The 15,294-nt window shown below is 45.5% G+C and overlaps 1 protein-coding gene across 1 annotated transcript in view; it reads left to right on the top strand.

Annotated features, from left to right (window-relative positions):
• Nucleotides 1–3,182: 3,182 nt before the first annotated feature.
• igf1ra (insulin-like growth factor 1a receptor) overlaps nucleotides 3,183–15,294 on the top strand; it is a gene marked incomplete at both ends in the record, with an annotated part of 80,910 nt that continues 68,798 nt past the window's right edge. Inside the window, 2 exons of the mRNA XM_080002935.1 lie at nucleotides 3,183–3,282; nucleotides 11,754–12,311. Of these exons, the coding sequence (XP_079859061.1) occupies nucleotides 3,183–3,282; nucleotides 11,754–12,311 (658 nt within the window). The remainder of the gene's footprint in view (nucleotides 3,283–11,753; nucleotides 12,312–15,294) is intronic.

Here is a 15,294-nt window from a genome sequence, read left to right as displayed (position 1 = left end):
AAGAAGACGAGAAAAAATATGAAAACATGAAGCAAAAGAAGAATAAGAAGCAACAAAATAATAATAATAATAATAATAATAATAATAATAATAATTATCATAAGCGTCTCCCATTTAACCCACACCTGGGTTTAAATCAAGACACGCAATCGCTCGTCATCTGGTCACTGTGCGTGGTTTTCCCAGCTCTGCTCAAGTTGCTTCGACGTTCACATGTTGAACATTCGCCCGCACCGCACCGCACCGCACCGCACCGCACAGGGGGAGCGGCGGGTCGCGTCCCCGGCGTGGGGCGGGGGGGGGGGGGCAGCCTCACGGGCGGCGTCAGCGCTGGACGTCGCTGTTTCGCGCGCGACCAGGTCGCTGGACGCAGCGGTTTAAACCTTTTAGTCGCGCGTCTGTCACGTGACTTCGGACGCCCAAGCTTGGCGCGTATAGCGCGAGGACTGCACGCTGCGCAGCCTTTCAATTTCAAAATAAAAGTTCCTGTATGTCCTAGTACTCGATCTAATTTGGGTGTACTCGGGTCACGTGACAAAAGAGCTGTTGGACGTTTGAAATTCATAAAAAAAACCATCTAAAAAGAGGAGCTTTTATTTTGAGAGTGAGGGGCTGTGCAACGTGCAGGGTCTGGGTCTTGCACTATACGTGACGCGACAGAAAAGTTATTGAGCCTCCAAATTGGTGCCTGTTATATTGTTCTTTCTTGCAAAGCTGTCCTTACATTTGGTTTAACGGTGCCATTTTGAACGGGCATGCACGGGCAGTTTCATCTTTTTGTTGAACTGTGCCATTAAAATGTCTTAGAAAGTCTTACATTTTGAATGGGCATGTACTAGTCCACCTATAAAGGCAGGAATCTCTATCCGTATGCATGTATGTCCTTTGTTTATCTCGACATCCCTCCATCCATCTACTTCACACTTTGCGAGTGTATTGCTGGGGACCCGAGGGCGTGCAGAGTTGAATTGAGTGAAATGTGGACACGCAACACGTGTGATATTAATAAACTTAGAATAAACAGCGAACCAGCGGGGGTCAGGGCTGTTCAGGGCTCTGCGCCCGAGTCACAAAGAGTGTCTTTCCCCGGTGTGTGACTTCAACCAGCAGCTTCATCTTCCATTTTGGAACACGGGAACGAATCCTTGACCTTTCGTCAAACCGTGCCATCGAAATGTCTTTCAAAGTCTTACATTTTGAACGGACACGCGCTCGTATGTACAAAACAGGAACTTTTTCTTTGAAATTGAAAGGCTGCGCAACATGCAGCGTGGGTGCTAGTACTATACAGACCTGCTTTGGGTGTCCCGCAGTGAAAAGCTGTTTAAAATAAATAATAATAATAATTGAAATTCAATCTTTTGGATCGGATGAGCGGTTGTCGAGATAATCAAAGGACAAACGGGCATACAGACAGACAAGAGATTCCTAGAATTATAGCGATAACAGATTAGAAGTTAGAGGATTTTCTAAATATCAAAGTCCAATAGCTTTTTATTGTCGTGCGACTAAGTACAGTCACACAAGGTCTAGTATAATGAATATATATATATATATATATATATTTAAAAATACAGGAACTTTTATTTTGAAATTGAAAGGCTGCGCAACATGCAGCCCGAGTCCCAACGCTACACGCGCCTAGTTTGGGCGTCTTACGTCACGTGACGGAACAGCGATCGAAATGTTTAAATCGAGCCCAGTAGCTCGCACCCACCTCCCGAATACGCCACCGAAACAGCGACTTCCAGCGCTGCCGCCCCGTGGAGCTGCGCTCCCCACGCCCCCACCCCCCGGTGAGGTCCGGACGCGCGTCCGTCGCAGACCCGCCAACCCAACCCAACCCGTCCTCCCCGGACTCCACGCCGCGTTTTCGCGGAGGCCCTCGGTCGTCCCCGTGCGTGCGCGTGCGTGCGTGCGCGCGTGCCTCCGTGGGAGAAGCCCCGCTCTTGTTTACAGCAGCGGTTCCACCGTGGACGCCGAGGGCGAGGCGGAGGACTCCTGCGTGTGCTCGTACGGGAGGAAGGCTTCGTGGGGGTTTTTGTTTTGTTTTTTCCTCCCCCTCCCTCCCTCCCTCCCTCCCTCCCTGTTCCCGGGGCTTAAAAAGAAGAAAGAGAAAGGAACAACACGGCTCCCCGGGCGGCGCACGTTGAGACGCTTCCCGATCCCACTCCGCATCCAGCTGGAGACCCGCTCTTCCTGCGTGGCACATTTCTCCCTCCCTCTCCCTCTCTCCCTCTCTCTCGCTCTCTCAGCCGCAGACCCGGTGGACGCGGGCGGGCGGGCGGGCGGAAAGGGGCTGAGACCGGGCTTAGGAACCAGTCCGTGCGCCGGTGGATTTGGGTTGACGATGGCGTGGGGTCGACCAACCTAAAGATTTTCATTCGTTTTTTTTTCCTCAATTATTTATTATTATTATTAATATTATTATTATCCCAGCCACCACCCTCTGCACCGCCGCCGCCGCCACCATCATCATCGTAATCTGGAGTGTGGACGTGTTTTTCTCTCTCTCTCTCTCTCTCAACCCCCTCCCTCCCTCCCTCCCTCCACGAGCGGACTATAACCTATTTTCCACGCACAGCCCCGTTCACACGGAAAACGTTGTGAGCGACATCGGAATTTACCCGGGTCCTGTATTAAAGAGCGGGGCCTTCTTCGCCCCCCTCTCCCTCCTCATCGTCTTGTTTTGTGTGTTTTTGTTGTTGTTTTTTTTTTTTTTTTTTTTTAAATCCGGCGTTTCCAGAGATGGAGCCTGAAGATGTGGATTATTACCCTCATCGATCGAGAGAAACCAGCGGCTTGCGTGACGTGAAATTAATGCGTGCCGGGCAAAAATAGCAAACTGATTCTAGATTATTTTTTATTGTTATTGTTATTATTATTATTATTGTTTTTTTATTATTATTATTATTATTATTATTTGTCTCTTTTTTTTCTCTCGCCCTTGAGGGATTCCTTCCACGCGCTGCCATCAGTTCGGAATCTCTCGCTGTTTTTTACATTTTATTATTGTTTTTTTGCGTGGACTGAATCTCGTGAAACGGACCACTTTCCACCAGCAGCAGCAGCAGCAGCAGAAGACCAGTTTTCCTCTTTTTCTTTTCTTTTATTTTTATTTATATATATTTTTTTATTTCCGAGTGGACAAAAAACCCCAAAAACAAACCAAAAACCCCCACATGGCAGAAGCAGCAGGAATGGGAGCCCACAGACGGAGCTTGTTTTGGGGTCTGACGCTGTCCATCCTGACTACCGTCATATGGTCCACTCGTGGAGAGAGTAAGTATGGAGGGATCGTGTCGTGCGCATGTGATTCTGATCCAAATTGTTGACTGTACACAAAAAAACCCCCCCAAAATACACCCACAGTGTATAATAATAATAATAATAATAATAATGATGATAATAAGAACCTCAAAGTAGAACGCTACAGTGTTCCGTGGAGACGTCGCAGGGAGCACGCCGACCTCCACTCCACCTTTTCGTTGGTGACTTCAGGGAGGGCTGAGCGTGGTCGTCGTTTTTGGGGTGGGATATTTGTCTCCAACGCCAGTGGCGGCAGGTCCCCGTGGACTGAAATGCTGACGGGGGAGGGAGTAAAGAGCCTTGTCAGTTAATGTGTCGGGCCTGCTTATTGTATCTCCGGGAAGAAACAAAAAAAAACCCAATGAAGTGGGGGCAGCTGTGTGGCTGGGGTAGGGTACAGACGTGCACATACGTTTTACTTTGAAACGTGTCGTCAAGGCGTGTGTATGTAGATGTCCTCAAGGAATAACTACCTCGTGTAGAGCTGGACCTCCTGCTGGACGTGGTAAAAGCAGGTTGAGGATCCACGGACCAGAGCTGAAGGTTACTACGACCATGTGGCCATTTTGCATTTCCCTAACCCACTGTGGAGATGGGAGAAATCTCCTCTTTTTTCCTTAAAAAAATAAATAAATCACTTTTTATAAAATTGGTGTTAAATACTGAAAACATGGGAAAAATATATATAGAGTATATCTTTTAATGTAATCATTTTGCTTTGCATATATTTTCCCCCTTCCTTCAAAAAAAATGTTAAACATATTGACTTATATATTGTAGTTAATAGCAATCAGGACTAAATATATCTATTGGGCCCAACTGGCTGAGCAACATGTTGGGTGTCAGTTGTACTTATGCAGGAGGTAGAGGATTATTGTTTTCACGTCACCAGTGGGACATCAACTCTGGGACTACCTTGAATACCATTGAATAAGAAGTAAGAACGCAAACAAAACAGCATAGTGAGTGAGAATATGCAAGCTGTGCTTTATTCCCAGTGTTTCAGAGTTATTTCCTATATGAATTGAATATAACATATGAAGTTATTTCCCAAAATGCTCAGTGAATATGCCCAAAACTCCTTAGCAGAACATCTCAGTCTTCGGTGTCTTTTCGTGAAAATCAGTAGGTCAATCAGACGTAATCAATTAACCTTAATGAAAGTATCTGCTCAGTATTATTTATTTTCCTTTTGAACACAGAAAAAAAATCCACAGGTAAGTTTCGAGTTAACACATTTGGGCAATTGCATTGCCGGCATTTAACAAATTTCCCTGGGGCTACCGGTGAATGAGGGAACTACAATCCGTCTTTCTATGGGTCTCCATTGTGCTTCAGCTGCTCGTTTATTTTTCTCTCCCATTGTCGTTTCCATTGTGATTTTTTATTTTTTTTTCTCTCGTGAACGTCGACCAAAGCAGTGTTTAGCCCCCCCCCCCCCCCCCCCACACACACACACACACACACACACACCCTGGACGCACTCGTTATAGTTCTGTTGCTGATCCAATAAAACATTGGTTCCTGGTGTGGAATGTGTTAAAAGCCTTTGCTTGTGTGCAGTTTAGTGTTTGTCACCACCGTACGCCGTATTAACGAGTCTGGATCTGCCTGGAGTTGGTGTGGGAGGGTGAAGGTACTTTGACATGGGAACGAGGCATGATCCTGACCTCTATTAGCATTCAAATGGGGGGTGGGCGCGTAATTCGGGCCTATTAACCATTGATCTCAGCAGAATTGTGTGCGCAGCATATCTGTGCACCACCACCCTGAGCGAGGCGGAGACCCTCCAACACAAGCGGTGGAGGTGGGGGTGGTGTTCTTCTGGTGTTTATATGTAAGGCTTTTTAAGGTAAAGGAAAAAAAGGGGGGGGGGGCTCCAGAGACAATGTACAATAGTAAAAAAAAGCAAACATGTAAAGGCTCCGCCCCCCCCCCCCCCCCCCCCCCCCACACACACACACACACACACTTTGATCTAGTCCAAAAACATCAGATATTGAGGACACGGTCGGAGCCGCCATTAGGGGTCGATTTGTTTTATCAGGTTTTTTTTCCTCTGTTTTAATAATCTTTCCACCAGTAAAATGTAATTAAGCGCCCTTTTAACCCTCACCACAGTAAACTTTCCAAGCTGTGGGTTTCAAGTACACAGCAAACAAGTCTCCAGGACTCCCAGAGAAAGAGAGGGAGAGAGAGATAGAGAGACTGACTCGGTGTTTGGAAATAGAACGTGCAAAAATACACTCGCCGGGGAAACAGGCATGGGTTTGTTGATTGGAAGACTAGTGAGTTTGTGAACTGTTTTATTGGCTTTTGCTGTTCGTATGGCCAGACGCTCGACCGCCTGGAAGGTTTTGGGCTGACGCTCCCCGATCGCACTTGGGGTCAACAATCGGCAGCATTACTGTTCAGGAGTGAGGTATAAATACGTCGTGGACAACTCTGGGGCCGGGGGACCAGCGCGGGCACACTCTGCGTCGCCTCATTTATGAGGGGACACGTTACTCCTGCAAAGCTAAATGGCAGCGGCACGGCCACAGCAGTGAAGGAAAGTCGAGTCGAGTATGGTCCAAGTGCGTGCGAGCGCGAGCGCGCGCGCGCACACACGCACATCCCTTGTACATTTCGTAAGCGGTCTAAATGCTGAACTACAGAAGTTAATGTGGAGGGCCAAGTGACACAGATGTGACTTTCTCCACTCCATCTTGTGACTAGATCAAGTTGTTTACAACCTCTCCCCACCCCATCGTGTCCAGTAAGTCTTCCTTTCCTGGCTGGACTGTGGTATCCTGGGGATGCTCACTATGGTATCCCAGTATCTGAGCTTGTTTCCCTAGTGTTAAGTGCCAGTGATCATCGTCCTATGGAGTGTGTGTGTGTGTGTGTGTGTGTGTGTGTGTGTGTGTGTGTGTGTGTGTGTGTGTGTGTGTGTGTGTGTGTGTGTGTGTGTGTGTGTGTGTGTGTGTGTGTGTGTGTGAGAGTGTCCGTGCGTGCTCCGGCAGGACCCGCCAAGGCTGTCTGAGTCAGTGGCGTGGCCCTGTGTGCGGATGTGAAAGTGTGTCACCCGGCTAGTTTGTGAGTGCACAGTCAAACGCTGTCCTATGGCCCCGCTGCACTGCCAGCTGAGGTTTACAATGCTTAATTAAACACTTTATTTCAAGTGGTCTGTCACTGGATCTGCTCATATGCAGCCTCTGGCCAACTGCACATACATCATCATATCGCTGTCGGCTTAATAGCCCGTGGGGTGTTGTACAATTTGATGATCAAAGATGATGGCAATTGTTAGCTCCTCAAATCGATGGCGGTAGCTCTGTCAGCGCGAAGCTGTTCATCAAGGATTGGATTCGGTCGCCTATTGAATGGACGTCCCCCGAAGTAAATAATAGTCTCTTACGTCAAGTGTTTTCAGATGTTTACATTTAGTAATTAGGACAATTCCAATCACAACCTTTGGCTATTTGTAACGGCCATCAGCGCAAGGTGCGTGCGGAGTGAAAATCTCTTAAGAAAGCCCAGGCGCTTAAAATATGACAGTAAACAAGTGCAAAAGATGGCAGGCATGTGTGTGTTTACGTACCCCCCTAATCTCCACGTGCAGGCGCACGCGCAAATGCGCACGCACACGCACACGCACACGCACACACACACACACACACACTGATGTATCTTCCTTTCTCAAAGTTGAGCGATAGAATGCGAGAGAGAGAAAGAGAGTCTTTGTCTGAGAGTTGTCATGGAGGGGAGTATAGTGTTACTGTTTGGGGTGTGATATCTGAGCCAGAGTGTTTGAAGTGAGGTCCGCTAAGGGGAAGTGTGCCACCAGATCGCTGGTCAGATGACTTCCAGTATGTGAGGGATTAGGGCCAGTGGAGTCGGCAGGTGTGAGGCGATGCAGCCCGGCTGCCACCGGCTCCTCTGCTCAGAGTTGCACGTGTTTTAATGCCGTTATAGGTGATACATGAATGGCAGGGCAGTGGATACATAGTGGTTTTTTTTTTGTTTTTAGTGGTACATCATTGTCGTAAAATATAACATTATTGTTGTGATACATTATTTCATAGTCTAATGATGAGGAGACGGTATGACCAAAACGCCTCCTGCACAAATCTGAGTGTTGTGAAACACTTGCAAACTGCTCCTTTTCAGTTCACTTCGATGGAGACGACACAAACCTTAACGTGTGTGAGATATGAAGTCAGAAGTATAAGTTATACGTCCTAAAACTTCAGTGATTTCAGCGTGTAATCAGATATTAGATCAGATAATCACCATATAGTTCAACGTGATAAACCACAGGCAGATTGTGTGACGTAAATTCACAGATTGTCATGATAATGACTTGAACTCCCCAGAAGTTCACAAATTCACCAGAACAGGACGTTCACAGAACACAGAATCCAATAATTCAGATGTAACAGTTTCAATTCGCTGTGATAAGTTTATGAGGTTTCGATGTGATTCATTCTCAAACGGTTCTTGAGGATTCCACATTGGACTTCCAGGCCCCCGTAAAACAAACATGTTTTGAAACGCATTGAACATCGTGCAGTCAAAATAATCTTTTTGTGATTCATAACATTGAACTAAATGATTATTCAATTTGACTTCACATCTAATATTTTGATAAACGTTAGGTCACATGTTTTCATCGCCATTAGATCGTGACACATCATGAGGAGATATCGTAACCTTATCAAGGTGCAACACACGTGAAATGATTTTAATGGGATTAAATGGTCTGTGTTAAAAGAGCCTGAAGGATGGGGACGAGTTGAACTAGTTTGTACAGTCAATAATCAAATTAATGTGAAGTTTAACCTTCAAATAAGCTAGTCCCAGCATGGAACTTTGACTGCGGACCGTTGCTTAATAATCACTTTTGACGCATGTTTAAATTGTGTTTTGGTGTGTGACGTTTTGGCAAGTTAGGCACAACCCAAATAGTCAACTCAAATTGTCGTTCGTAAGGATAAGTGTCAACTATTTACCTTCATTTCAATTTAGGTTTGAATAAGATTTGTCTTCATAGTTGATTAAAATAAGGCAGGTTACCGCAGTTGTGTGTTGTGTTTGAAATTGATGTAGGCTATTTAAAAAAATAATAATGTCATATAAATCTATTTGTTTATTTTGTGTGTTATTTTCAGTTTCCATCAACTATGTTTTTTTTTTTTTTGTATTCACCTTCGTATTGAGGCCTTTTGTTTTTACTGGGATCAGGCGCCAACTTGTCGGCCATTACAAAACAGACTTTTTCCGCATCCCTTGTAAATGTGTGTTTGTTTGATGGTTTAGCCACAGAGGAGCAGGGCAGGGGTTATCAATAGTAAACAGGAGCCATCCCATCATGCTCTGGAGATACGCCTGTTTACTCAGTAGTGAGAAGAGCAAAGAGGGACAGCAGGGTCTGGGGGGGGGGGGGGTGTTTCACTCTTTAACGACACTTGCTGAAAAACACATAATGCATCAGCCATTAATGTTGACATTGGCATCTTTTGGGCTCTCAAAAATTGTGTCTATGAAAAAGGTTTTGTATTTTATCTCCATTCAGACGCTATAGCTCCCACCAACGGCGCGTTCAACGGCTGGACGCAGACATGCTTGACGGCGTCGCTGGAGGCAAATGCCTTTTCGATCCCTCAAGGAAACGATTAGAATTCCTGCTACTTAACATACCTCATACGAACAAATGGGAATCACAATACAGAGTCTTTCTTTCCCTCCGACGAACAATGGGTTAATTATTTGACTGCAAAGTCTGTCCATGGTTGTTGTATTTCCATTTCATTTGTGTCTCATTGTGGTCTGTGACTCCACTGGGATGGCCTCAGATAGTGCCCCTCCCCCATTCAGCAGACAGAGCCACCTCCAGCTCCACCTCCACCTCATTTTATTATCAATGCCTCCACCAGGAAGTCAGGCCTGGAGTTTCTCTTCACTGAAGCCCCTTTTCCCACATGGAATCCACAACCTTGCTGGATAAAAAATATCCGGCAAAGGCAGAAGGTAGTCACACATTGGCCTCCTTGACGGAAAGTTCCGTATGGAGTCTTTTCCCACATAGATGACTGTTAGGGATGCGTCACGTAATGGGTTGGGGTCAGTGCGTTATGTCCGCTGGAGATGCGATGGTTTGGACAATCTGTCGGCGGCAAACGTACAATCTGAACCGGCTTTGTTTGTTTCCTGGCTCTCGCAGGCCCCGTCCCCCCGGCGCGGTAACGCTCGCCCGGCGCGATCATTTTCAACCTGTCCTCCGCGGGAACGTTCTCCACCCGTTCTCCGTCTCCCTGTCCACTCGCTCCCTCCCTGCAGCAAGCCGAGCGCTTGTGCCCGATGCCCCCGCACCCCGAGCTGTAAAAGACACGCCGAGGGTCCGAGTCAATCACGTTTCAGAATATAAAGACCTGTCTCCGCAGAGACTGGTAGCTTTTCGGTTTCTCAATTGGCGGCCGAGCGCCGCGGCTCGGATCAGACTCGGCATTTTTCCGAATGTTTTTTTTATCTTCTCGAAAAACAAATCCTTTAAAAAATATTTGTACGAAATAAATATGAGTAAAATCCCACTATTTGTGCTTTATTTGGACTCTGGGAAATTTGGATTAAGAGTGGGGAAATTTACAGAACCGCTTTCATGGAACATCGAAACCGGCTTCTTTTCCCACATGACGCCAATACGGAACATTGCCAATAGATTTACAGCTTTCAGTGCAAGTGGGAAAAGGGCTTAACAAACAAATTAGTCTTTGTATTTGAGTGGCTCCTCCCCCCTCCCTCTTGCTGGCTGCCGGAGAAGCTGGGAGAAAATTCTCAATGAAACAAAGAAGACATGCAGCTCTATGGCTAACAAGTGGTGCCCAGGGGCATTGGTGTCGATTGGAGAAAGCAAATACTATTTTCTACTGAAGTAATCGTTTCCTTTCTAAATTTGGAGCGGTGAAACACCCTGACAGGCCCATATGTGGCCCATTCATCCTGGTAAACAATGAGCCTACTATTTTTGGTCGACGGGTGTGAACAAAGAACTTCAAGAACGGCCTCTTTCTCAGATAGTCAAGTGGATGGTATTCACTTCCAGGGACGTTTTGAGTGTCCGTGCGCGTCCGGTCGACGCAGTTTTCCCGCGTGCAGCGGAGGTCACGTTTGACTCCATGTGACCTCCGCGGCCCTCTGCCGTGTTACAGCGCCAGTCTTTGCTTGTATTGTCATGGAGAGGGATGGTACGGTACGGTAGGGAGGGTGTAGGCGCTCGCGCCGTCCCTCAGACGTGGAAGGCGTTTGGACAAGGATCACGTGGTGTTGCGGGGAACATGGCCGCCCCCTGGGATGCCCCCGTGACGGTGGCGCTCGCGGCGAGGGCGTCCTAAGCCGCTGCTAAGAACATAACAGGTTTAGCCAAGGAGCTCATGTGTCAGGGCATCTCCTCAAGCGATCGCCGTAACCTCCCCGCTCGCGTTTCAAAACATTATGAGGCCAGTGTTTGTAATGACCTGGAGCTCTCTTTGTTTTATGAGTCGTTGACATGGTCCGCCATCACAGGATTTTGTTGTGGTTTACCCACCTGGCTCCCGCGCTATTTCATATCAGAACACTTTACCAACCTGACTGCACTCTCCGCTCCGCTACTTTAGAATACCGCTTCTAGTCTTTTACAGAGAGGATTAGAAGAAAATACAATTTCAAATGAATAATATTTGCGTGTTCATAAGAGGCCCTGAGCGCTGTGGCTCCCTGTATTGTTTTCTGCGTGCGGAGCACAAGCGAGTGGCTTCATTCAAACGCCGCATTCATCCAACGCGGCGATGGAAAAATCCTTGAAGGAAAGAGGCTTGGACTTCCAGAATAGAATAATATAGACGGTGGCTTAAATGTTTACCCTGGACTCAGAAACAATTTTTTCAAACTCTCTTCCGATTGAAAAAACATATTCAGCAGAATTTGCCCCAGCCTGTCTCCCCTTTTATTACAATGAGAAAGGACGCCTGACATGGTTGAGTTGCCTCAGTTGAGTCCATTAACCGAGCAGATGAAAACACGGGGACAAAAGAACGGTTATTGTGAAGCAAAAGCTGCCAAACTCTATCCACACATCACAGAGAGAAGCAAGCTTTGCCCAACGATCCTCAAGAATTAATTTGGAGTGCTGCTTGCTGTATGTTTGCATTCTGTCACAATACAAATAGTACTTTGTTTGCTTCTGTGATCATAGTAATTAGATTAATATCCTCAGGGTAAGCCATTTAGTGTACACGCAAATCTATGAGAAATGCACCCTCTGTCCTTAACTTATGTGTTTTTTTTGGGCAACAAGTTATAGTTATAAATAGTTCCTTATTTGAATTGCTTCATTGAATGATTTGTCAGGTTGAAAATTAAATTATAATTATGAAATTATCTCTCTCTCTCTCTCTCTCTCCCCCCCCCTCTCTCTCATTCAGTCTGTGGCCCCAGTATTGACATTCGTAATGACATCAGCGAGCTCAAGCGCCTGGAGAACTGCACGGTGGTGGAGGGCTACCTGCAGATCCTCCTCATTTCGGACAAGACCAACAGCCTGAACCAGGAGCTGCTGCGCTCCCTCAGCCTGCCCAAACTGACCGTCATCACCGACTTCCTGCTGCTGTTCCGCGTCGCCGGCCTGGACAGCCTCAGCACGCTCTTCCCCAACCTCAGTGTCATCCGCGGGCGCAACCTCTTCTACAACTACGCCCTTGTGATCTTCGAGATGACCAGCTTGAAGGACGTGGGCCTGTACAACCTGAGGAACATCACCCGGGGGGCCATCAGGATCGAGAAGAACCCCGAGCTCTGCTACCTGGACTCGGTGGACTGGTCGCTGATCATGGACGCCGAGTTCAATAACTTTGGGAATAAGCAGCCCAAGGAGTGCGGGGACGTGTGCCCGGGCATCATGGAGGACAACCCTCTCTGTCGGCGGACCATGTTCAAAGACAACTACGACTACCGCTGCTGGACGTCCAACCATTGTCAAAAAGGTAGGGTCCAATCTGTTACCAGGGCACAAGCACAGGGCCCTTTTTTTCCATTTTGCAAGGATATTCAATCGACTTTTTGCCGTTGTTCTCCATTTCATATCAATCTGCCGTTGAAAGCGATCCCCATGCACTGTCGAGGTATAAAAGCATGTGCCTCTGATCTGAGTAGGTGGCTTTCCACCTCGCAAACATTTCAAACTTGTTCTGGTTCTTTACAGATGAACTGCTCCCATCACCTCCGTGTAGTGTTGTTTTGTTTTTTTTCTTTCATTTCCGTCAGGCTAGTTAATTGTCCACGGGTCAGTGCAAACATTTCCTCGCGGTTTATTAGAGAGACCTTGTCCTTAGATCGGGCTATTTGTAGAGTGAGGGATGGCTGCAATATACAGCATGGAGTATTAGAAAAGCATACTCAGTTGAGTTGAAGTCTCTCTGCCAAGAAATGAGCTAGTCTACCTGTCTGGACCATGTCAGTTAAATATTTGCCTTAGGGACTGTTTGCAATTTATGGAAAGGGGTATATGGAGGAACTTTGGGGAGGGTCATTCTTGTTTAATTTGAGCACCGAGGCAGGGCCAGGCATTTTCAAAAACAGTTCAGGATAGGGCCTTGTAATTGCTACGTGCTGGGATATGGATATATCTTAATAGGCTTCTCGGCATTGAGCCCTGCGTAGTCCACCGTCGCTGTTGGGTTTATCATCGGTCATTAGTACAGCACTCACCATTTTAAGGTTCTCAGGAATGCGTCAGTAGAAGCGTTAGAAAGGGAGACAAGTAGGTCAGCCATTTTGGCCCGTGAATTAGGCGGTTTAGCTGGCCTGCGTAATATACCTAAGCCTGTTTATACACAGAGGTTTAAACAAATCAGAGAGCAACAGGGCGATGGTCTTGATGGTTTTTATACTATTTTAGTCCGGTAAAGCATCTATTTAATTACTTTTTGAAAATAATGAGCGCTTTCGTACCGGATGTAGGTCATGTGTGTAAGTTCACTTATTTTCTGTGAAAATGACATCAGAATAACATCGACAACATCCCAAAATCCCCTCACTGATTGTATTACATAACTTACATAACATTAATAAATGATGACATCTTACAAATTACAAAGAATACTGTAATTAGCCCGTTGTTCTCACGAAATACATCATCTTTGAGAACAGATTCAGAATTAAGGTGAACATTGTAAATCGTAGTAGAGACAAAACATATCAGGTTTATAAGCTTGTGATAACAAGATGCATTGTGGGAAAACAGGCCACGCTAGTGAGGTTTTCTTTATTTTCCTTCCTTTTGTATGCTATGGCGCTTGAAAGAGGCTTTCTTTCTTTCTTTCTTTCTTTCTTTCTTTCTTTCTTTCTTTCTTTCCATCAGCTTGGCTTTACTTTTGTTGTCTGAATTGAAAGAATACATGCGTATATTTGCCTGGTGAAGGAGACAAAGTTGACCTTGACTGGAAGGAGGCTACTACAACTTGGTTGTGTGTGTGTGTGTGTATGTGTGTGTATATATATATATATATATATATATATATATAAATGCATATTCGTTTTAACTCCACAATTTTTTTTGATGCATTAATGCACGTTCTGTTATGATGACATAGGGTTTTTTTTTTTTAGGGGGGGAGATCCTTGACACAAAATCTTCTATTTGTGGGTGCGTGTGTGTTCTTTATAATTGAAAAATACTACTGATGATTTCTAATATTGTTTCGTTTGCATGCTGCATTGACACGGACATGTCTTTACAAATATATCCATGACAATACTATACTGTACTTGTACAATAATACAACATACATTCTCTTCGTCTTTCTCACACACACAGGCACAGTAACACCCCCGGCCAAATACAAGACGCTCGTTGGCGGAGAGTACTCAAAATAAGCGGGAAAAATGTGGTCTATATGATAATCCGACTTTTACATATTTGCAAAATATAAGATAATAAGATATAACCTTTCATTCACTGGAGCCTTGAACTCGAACATGATTGACAAACATTTTAAAATGCCTCTTAAAAGTAGTCCTCCTAGCAGTCTACAGATGGATATGCCACGCCTTATGTACGTTGTGTTGTCGTGCCATGGTAGCCAACGCCAAATGTTGTAATAATCCATGAACGGTGCCATCATGCAAGTTTTTCATCCGCACTCTTTTGAAAGTTCGAAATAAGAGATTGGGTTTTTCTTATTTCTTCTTTTCTTTGGCTCAGAGACAGAGAAGGTGGGACATCCGGTGACGCATACTCTGTTCTCACACGCTATTGGTTAAACAGTACCACAGCAGCACCTTTGAGGATTTCTGGACAATGTTTGTCATTGTCATTTTGGTTTTCATTCAAGTCATTTCCTTTCTAATGAACACACATTTGCATAAAGCAAGCATATTTTTCCTCTCCCATGTTGAATATACAGTATATATGAAGGCCTGCAAGCCGAATACATTTACCCTTACACACACACACACACAGTACAACCAGAGGTCAGGGTAAATGCTTCAGGTCTCAAGGCTGAAGATGAAGGCTATGCCAGCCGCCAGGGGAAAAGATGAAGGGTAGCTGCAGTTATAGTGGGACAGATCAAGGGGTTGGTTATGGTTACTGTATATATAAAAGCAGATCAACCCTGTGTTGGATTCAGCAGTTTTTCAATAAATCATAATTCCATACATGTGTGAAATAGGAGATAGACGTGGGAGGAATTGCAATGGCGCTATGGCAACAAAGGTCTTCACTTCCCTTTAGATAACAAGGAATATTGACTGAATCAACTGAGTTGTTATTGTTTGTGAATGATCAAACTACAATTGAAACAGCAGCTTTTTTTTCTCTTACACTTTTAGAAAAGGTATAGTTATGACAGCCAGTGTGAGAGGACAAACAGATGGAAAATCTGAATGGACGATATTCATTTGAAGTATGGATTTCCCCAAGAAACACTGAACAGTAGACGGGCTGGAGGAAGACCACTTGTTTCG

This window comes from Zeus faber, assembly GCF_960531495.2.
Source record: "Zeus faber genome assembly, chromosome: 6".
NCBI classification, from domain to species: Eukaryota; Metazoa; Chordata; class Actinopteri; order Zeiformes; family Zeidae; genus Zeus; species Zeus faber.
The sequence above is the reverse complement of the archived record's forward strand: the minus strand, read 5'-3'. Positions and strand labels throughout refer to the sequence as shown.